The sequence below is a fragment of the Echinops telfairi genome, unplaced genomic scaffold (genome assembly GCF_000313985.2).
Source record: "Echinops telfairi isolate 266 unplaced genomic scaffold, ASM31398v2 ScPeMD7_17;HRSCAF=63, whole genome shotgun sequence".
Lineage (NCBI taxonomy): Eukaryota > Metazoa > Chordata > Mammalia > Afrosoricida > Tenrecidae > Echinops > Echinops telfairi.
In genome coordinates this window covers 3,897,754-3,906,345 of record NW_022103914.1, presented here as the reverse complement: position 1 = coordinate 3,906,345, position 8,592 = coordinate 3,897,754, and the positions used below count along the sequence as shown (strand labels likewise).

At 41.9% G+C, this 8,592-nt stretch overlaps 1 protein-coding gene across 1 annotated transcript in view; it reads left to right on the top strand.

Moving 5' to 3' along the window:
* SLC12A8 (solute carrier family 12 member 8) overlaps positions 1–8,592 on the top strand; it is a 161,967-nt gene that overhangs the window by 146,657 nt on the left and 6,718 nt on the right. The window contains exon 11 of the mRNA XM_013007141.1: positions 6,330–6,390. Coding sequence (XP_012862595.1) covers positions 6,330–6,390 — 61 coding nt within the window. The remainder of the gene's footprint in view (positions 1–6,329; positions 6,391–8,592) is intronic.

The following is an 8,592-nucleotide window of genomic DNA, read 5'->3' as shown; positions in this document are numbered from 1 at the left end:
TGCACATCCAAGTGGAGACAGACAGTCAGGATCTGGGTGAAGGTGCAAGGAGAGGCTGTTTAATGAGGACCAACGTGACCTTACTGCTTTGTATATTAGAATATAGATGAGGCTCTAGATCAGGGGTGCTCACGCTTTTTCAGCATGCGAGCTACTTATAAAATGATCAAGTCAAAATGATCGACCAACTACAAAAATGCAAAACATATATTTATTACATTTATTCATAAATGCATTGAGCATGTACAATGTATGTTTATGTACCTTGCATCACTGCATGAGTCCATATTGCACAACACAACACAATTAGCTATGTACATTTTTGGTCATGACCTGAGTTTACTCTGATGACTTGCACTGAATGGAATGAGCCAGGGATGCATAGTCCGGGCAGTAGCTGCTGACAGCCAGCCTCAAGCACACTTCCAGATGATCCTCAGTCGTGGTGGAACCAGGATAGCCGTCTATTGATATTTTCATTAAAGCATTGTTTTGGGAGAGGTTGTCCTCTCAAAATCTGGTTCAGTGAATTTGTCCATTTGGTTTGTTTTCATTCCGAGTGAACTTGGTGATTCAGACTTCGGGGATCAGAGGTTAACGAGAGGGACTTCTGCTTCTTAGGGCCCCAGCCTTCTGGCTTTGTTGCCCACAAGGATAAACCTTCAGTGTTTGTCCTTCCTACTCTGTTTCGACAGGTGTTGGGGTCCCTGCTGATCATGTTTGTGATCCAGTGGACCTACACGCTGGTAAACATGAGTGTCGCTGCCGTGTTATATTTCTACATCAGCCGAACCAGCCCAGGGCTCCACCTTGGTAAGCAGCCTGGTATTTTCTGTCCATCTACCTTCCTCCCATTTAGAGTTCATTGGCAAAGAAATGTTTTGAAAACCTATTAAACGTCAACACTGACTCAACATCTGAACCTTATTTTCATACAAAGTCTAGGAGGGCCAGTGTGAGAGCCACATAAACGACTTTGATATAAAATAGTAAGAGACCTACGCTGTGAGAAGACAGAGAGAGGTAAACAGTGTATTAATATCAGGGGTGCAAGAAATTGATTTCATCCGAGACACTCAAGGGAGGATTGTGGGGAGGACCTCACTTGCTCACTCATCCAACTACTCTTTAATGAATGCTGACCGTGCCAAGTATTATTCTAGGTGTTGGGGTTATGGCCACAAACAAAACAAAAATCCCAGGCACTAACCTTCAAGGATGGGGGAAGATTGATAATGAAAATAAATAAGTAAATATATGTTGACTTCTGAAGGATGCTGGCTTTGGACAGGTGGGATCCGGGCACGAGAAGGCATTCCAAAGGAAAGGGACAGCAGAGGAGAAGCCCTACAGCGGTGTGGCAGTTACATAATCTGTTGTCAATTTGAGACTTAAGAGTGGAGGGGTGGAGTCTGGCCTGTCAATCAGGTCACAGCTTGATGACCTCATTTGGAGGCGCTAAGGAGATAAATAGCTTGTTGTCAATTTGAGACTTAAGAGTGGAGGGGTGGAGTTTGGCCTGTCAATCAGGTCACAGCTTGATGACCTCATTTGGAGCCACTAGGGAGACAAATAGCTCGCTGGAGGCTGGACACAGGCATATTCCCTGCGAGACATTCCTGTTGAGAAGACACATGGAGCTATGCTAGGGCCCTGCAGCTAAAAGAGCCACGTGGAGACCCCTGCCAACGCTGAGATACCACCACTGTCACTGGATCCACAAGACTTTCCACCCACTGGCTTGTGATCTTCCTGCATACAGTGTCATTGTGTGTGTTTCATGAGTCTGGAGAGGACATTTTAGATTAATATTGGACGTATGGGCTAATATCTGACTTAAGGACTTTATCTGGACTGGGCTGGGATGTTTTCTCAATGTTCAATTGCTCTTGTATATAAAGCTCTTTCTTATACACATATGACTATCTATGAATTTGTTTCTCTAGTCTACCCAGACTAACACAAGTGGGCAAGTATAGGTTATGAATGGCATGCTGTCATTAGTAATTATGGGTCTGGGTTGGTTAACTCTGGTTAGAATGCCAAGGAGACTATTGACAGTTGCCTAAGATGGGTATCAGGGACCCTTCAGAGAGGCATGGGAGTAAAGTTGATGGAAAGACGTCAGGTGTGAACTTCTTACACAGAATCAAACACCTGATGGAATGAGTCATTAGGCCTGAGGGTGGTGCTCAGAACCATAGTGTTGGGAGACACCATGGTCAATTGGCCCAACTTATTTCACAAGGACATTTTTCTATATCCTTCTTTGTTGAGTAACTACTGGGGTCTTAAAAGCTCATGAAAAGCCATCCAACGTGCAAACACAGTCTCACCCCATCCAGAGGAAAGACGAGTGATGGCAATCAGAAGACATAGGGAAACAATTAGCCCAGAGGATGAATGAGCCATGCAAACACTAGTCTTCAGAACCCTGAGACCAGCAGAACCAGATGGTCAAATGCTCTGAAAAGGATCACTTTGGAAGGTCCTGGGTGGAGTGTGAGGAAAATGTGGAAGAGCTCAAGATCATCAAAATCATAAGTTAAAAAAAGGCACAAGTACCGAGGACTACAGAAGCTGGAGGGAAGACGCACAGAAAAGCACTCTGTCCCTGGGGATGGCAGGGTAAAGACAGCCTGGGCTTGGACAGGGCAGCAGAGATCAGCATCCTGAGTAAGAAATCGCAACCACGTGCGTTCATTCATCTTTTTCTAATGAATGAAAACTCCCACCTGTGGTATGTTAGGTCCTGTGCTGAGAGAACACCTGGGACTCTGACCTCAGCACTATGGGCTACAGGCAAGCAGATCTAGAAATAAATATTAATTTCTCTGCCTACTTCAGTTTAAAAACACTCGTTGAAAGGGCGAACAAAGTAATTTAACCATATTCCAGAACAAACCTCAAAAATACGTATATGGATACAACATCTAGCACTCAGCTCGATAGAATTGATATCATTTGGTATCTAACCCAAATTGTCGAGTCATCAAAGTGGAGAAAGCTCATATAAATGAGGAGGAAAAAACAAGCATTTTAAAATCTACGTATTACACATAGGATTGAAAGAGTGTAGAAGAAACCACGTTGCAAAGCAGTTTGGCAGTTTATTTAAAACTGAATTGTATTATTTGTATAATTCATTGTAATTCATTGTATGTCAGCCAGATGACCACATTCGGGTCATGCTTACCTCGTGCTGCTACAACAGAAAGACCACCATGGGTGGTTGTAAACCAACAGAAGTCTTTTTTCCTCACAGTTTGGGAGATTCTAAGTTGGAATTTAGGTCTCTGGGTCTGGGGAAAGGCTGTTTCTCTGCTAGCTCACGGTAGGAGGAAGGGCCTAGTCTCCTTTCAGAATCCGTGGCCCAGCGTTCCCTGGAAATTTCTGTGTCTTGGCATCATTCTTCCCTGTCTCAGCATAGGAACCTTGGGTCCAAAGGATATGCTCTGCTCCCCTGCCAATCCACTGAGGCTCGTGGCCCAGCCAAGTTGACACATGTTCTGAGGGGGATGTAATTCAATCCCTGACCCAGCCATTCTATTTTCAGGTAGTTACCTAGAGAACGGAGGGCCCATCAGCATGTAAAAACATTACATGAATATTCATAGTTGCTTAATTTATAATGACCAAATCCTGGAAACAGCCCAAATGCCCATCAACAGGTAGCTGGGTAAGGATCATTGTACATTCATATAATGAAATACTGGTCGGCAACAGAGAAGAATAAACTGTTGGTATATGCAATATCATGTATTCATCTGAAAATTAGGATTAGCTAAGTGAAAGAAACCAGATAAAAATAGTAAGTAATATTGAAATCCCCTGATTTTATTAATTAACCAGCTGAATTTAGCTTCTGTATTTTCCTGCTTATGCTGAACTACTTTTATGTTGTTCCTCCCCCCCACCTGCCCACCCCACCCCCAGCATGACTGGTTGTAAAATCATTAGTGGCAGGCCATACAACCACACCCTCAGGGCTGCATACTTTGATGAAGCGCCCTAAGGCTCATTTGCTAACCTGCTGACTCTCCCTCCTGTGTTTTTCCATTGCTTAAGCTTGGTTATTTCCACATTGGTTGTCCCCACTCAGAGCCACCAGATTAAAAAATTTGGCGGGCTGCTACCTGCACCCATAATGGACACCAGCAAGAAGTTCCATGCCCCTAGTCTGCGTGTGCAGTTGTGATAGGACACAAATTCACCTCTCCCGCTCATGGTGTGTTGCTTTATAAACGGGAGTAGTGCTTGGGGCCAAGAGGTTATTGAGCGCCAGCTGACTGACTCCCTGCCCCCGGCTCCAATAATGCTTTTTCCTTTAATCCTTTTCGGTGCGCTCCGATGAATCTCGAGACCCGGATATCACAGTGTATGATTTCATACATCTGTAATGGTTGAAAGGAAAAGCTCATCTGTAGGGGGGGGCAGATCAATGGTTACCTTTGGATCGGGCTTGAAGGCAGAGATGGGTGAAGGAGGTCGGATGAAGGGGCCTGAAGGAACTTTGCATCATGATGGATATGCTTATTATTTTGACTGTTCTGATGGTTTCACAGAACAAGGCTTATTAAATTGTACACTTTAAATACGTGTTAATTATGCCTAAGTAAAGCTGTCAGAAATATACGAAAGTCCCTGTCAACAAAATTCTGCCCTCATTCAAAATAAAGCAATTACTTTCAAGCCCTAACTAAGTCAGACGAACCCTAACAGTCCAGGCTGACCGAAGAAAAAACTTTTCCTTCAAGTTAGAAGCAAGTTATTCAAGCGGTTCAAGTTGGAAGCATCCGATATATATTTTTGAAAGAGACCCTCTTCAAACATCTTGAGTCACAAGTTTACTAAAAACAATACTTCATGCAATTGTAACACTAAGACGTCCTGATATAGCAAATTTAGTGGAAGGAATGTGTTTTAATTAGTATGGGTCTAGTTATGTTTTTTTTTCAGTGATGGATTCTGAGTTTCTTCAAAAACACTCCACCTTGGAAAATTTAAACCTATCTCAGAGACCTATTATAGGAAAGTGTGAAATGAAATTTCAAGATAGCCTCTATCTAAAATTTAGGTAATTTAGAATCTCAATCATTACAAATAATCAAGTTTAGTCAATAAATTATCTATGCTAATTTCTCCTGATAATCTCTAAACATGAGGCAGCTTCAAAAAGTACCTTGAAAAATTCCATTATCCTTCAATCCCATTTTTCCCATGAACTTTTTGAGCCTTCTCAAATGAGAGGAATCTTCTCTTTATAACTGCAAATTTTAGCATAAGTCTAAAATTTATTCTTCATCTAGACAGATCATTTTATAAGAATCCTAAATTATTCAGAATAAACATGTTGCCAGCTGCATGCTGTTGACATTTGCCAATTCTAACATAAGCCTCTTAATGCTGATGTCCTGACCATATGATATGTTGGATAGTGTCCAATTCATCAATTTTTTAACCACCAAAAATCGGCTGCCATTGGGTCAATTCCAACTTTTAGCCACCTTGTCTAGGGTGTCCAAGGCTGTCAATACGTATAAGAACAGGTAATGTCATCTTTCTCCTGCAGAGCGGCTGGTGGTCTTGAACCGCCAACCTGGAGGTTAGCAGTGCAGGATGCAATCAGTGTAATTTTGAAAAGCATTACATAAAATGACATTTGATTTGATATTTTAAAGTTACGTATAATTTTTTAATATAATTTGTTATTTATAAAGCGCTCACATCAAAGGGATGGCAAAAAGCAACAACAGTGTATAAACGGATTCCAATCCATGTGTAGGATACCAGGGTTATCAGTATTGACAGTTATCTCACTTCAAACTTCAACTCTTAACATCGCTGCATGTTGAGAGCTATCTGACCCACTGGGCACTTGCTGAAAATCGCTGAGCACCAGGTCCTGTGAGAGAGTGGGACTGCAGGTGAAGAAAACATGCCCCTCTCCTCAAAGAGGGGCTGTAAGACATGTGTTGAACATAGACCAGTGAGAATGTCGAAGAGAAATATAATCACCATTAAAAAAATCCTGAAGATTGAAGTTAGCGAGTCTTCTGGTCCTGTGTTCTTTTCCCAATAACATTGTATCCGGTTTCTTGGGATTTACCAGTTCAGAAATAAACTTTTGGAAAGAACACATGATGGACACAAGGTCCTTGAAAGGTTGCCATCAGGGAGTGTTGCGTTGAATGTTTGCTTAGACTGAGCAGGAAACATACTTGTGTTCATCCCCTATGTGTGAGACGTCTATTTATTCTATGAGTTCTAGGATTCTAGATGGGTCTATAGACCCTTCATAAATACTTATGTGTATTTATTCTCTTCAGGATCAGCCTCCAACTTCAGCTTTTTTGGATGGGTGAAGTCTCTTCTGATCCCCTCTTGCAGGTCTGTGCCAATCTGGGGTCATCACCAGGTGAATGAGTGACCCCCGGGTTCTGGGAGGTACTAAGGGCTGGACGTGGGCTTGAATTATCATGAAGAAACCTGGCAGTTGAGAACCCTGAGGAGACACAGGCTTGGCTCCCCACTGCTGCCCATCACACCCAGCGGCAGCTTGTCAGATGCTTCCTCTGGTGCATGTCCCCGACATCGCAAAGAAGGATGTTCTTTAGAAGCTCATGACTGAGGGACAGCTCAGTCAGTGAGCCATTGATGGCACAGTGGCAGAGTCCTTGCACTCCACACAGGAGACCTGAGTTCGGGTCCTGGCTCCTGCACAATACTCAGCCACCCCCCTTCTGTCAATGGAGGCTTGACGTTGATTGTGGCTGAACAGGTGTCAGCAGAGCTTCCTGGCTCTGAAGTCAGCTCTTCTGAAATGAATCTAGTTACTTCAGCTTCTGGGTGACTAGTGTTAGCATGGTTTATCTTCCTACCTCCATTCATTTTTAATCTGAGGAAACCTGGTGGTTTAGTAGTTATGCATTAGGCTGCTCACCATGGGGTCAGCAGTTTGAAGCCACCAACTACTCTGATGGAGAAAAATGAGACTCTCTGCTCTTGTAAAGAGTCACAGGCTCGGAAATCCACAGGGTCAGTTCTACCCTGTCCCACACGGTCGTCATGAGTCAGCATCCAATCTGTGGCGCAGAACTTTTACTTTTAATCTATCTCTGTCTTTATGTTTAAAATAGATGTATTGTAGACGACATATTGGGTCTCATGTTTTTAAGTGCTGTAACAGCCCTTTTAAAATTTTCTATACAGATCATTCACATTGAAAGTGATTATCAATATAATTGGATTACTGTTGACTGCATTTATAATTCTTTTTATTCATTGCCCTGATTATTTTTTGTCTTCTTTTTCCCCCTGCCTTCTCTGGTTCTAATTTAGCATTTTATATGATTGAATTTTTTCTCTCCTTTTTTAACAAATCAACAAAATTTCTTCTTAAAAAAAGTTTAGTGATTACCCTGCATTTTCAATATACATTTACACCTAATCTAAATCCACTTTCAAATAATACCACATGACTTTCCAAGCAGTACAGATACCTTAAAGTCTTTTCAGTGTCTTCTCCTGTCCCTTAGGCTATAACAAGAATTCATTTACTTATCTGTGAACTATGCTCATCTATTAGATTGTTGCTAATATTACTTGAACATGCGTATCTGTTAGACCAATGTTTCCCAAAGTGAGCAACACTTTGTGAAATAGATTTATTGTAGACAACATATTGGGTCTCGTGCCTCTGGGGCCCTGGAATGATCTTGAAGGGCTATACAAGCAGATACCTAGCCTTTACTCTGGATGATGGGCTCTAGTCAAATGCTTTTTATTGCCAGGGGGTCGCTCACTGAGTCCTTTTGTTTTTCCCAGAAAAGGAGGCAGTAGTCCACATAAATTTGGGGACCTATGTGTTAGAACAATTTTATTTTATTTTATTTTATTTTTTTCTTTTTCTGCCTTCCATTTTTATTGTCCAGCTTTTCCACACACGTGTGATGCTGGAAAAGACCATGCCCAGCACACAGTAACATCACAAAGTGACACCCTTGATTTGTCAGCTATCTCAAAGAGGTCTCTGCAGCAGATTTGCCCAATGTAATGTGCCATTTGATTTCCTACTTGCTGCTTTAATGGACCTTAACTGAGCCAAGCAAATAGAACAATTTTAAAATAGAAAACTATTTTGTATCACCTTCACTGAATTCTTCACACATACACTCACGCAGGAATCCAAGTTTCTGACTTACATTATTTCTTTCTTTATAAAGACTTCCTTTTAAAATTTCTAGCAAGGCAGGTCTGTCACTGATAAATTCCTTTACTTTTCAGTTCTCTGAAAAAGTATTTAATTTTCCTTCACTTTTGAAGGTTAATTTTGTTGGATATGAAACTTTAGGTGGTTAGTTTTATTTCTGGTATTTCTCCCCACCCATCCCCCAATACTAAACATGTCAGTTCATTCTTTTTTCTTGTATGGCTTCTGAAGACAAAGCAAATCACTGCCATTGAGGTGATGCCAGCTCATAGCAATCCCATAGGACAGGCTAGAACTGCCCCGTGAGTTTCTGAGACTGGAACGTTTTACGGAAGCAGAAAGCCCCATCTTTCTCCTGCTGAGTGGCTGGTGGTTTCCAA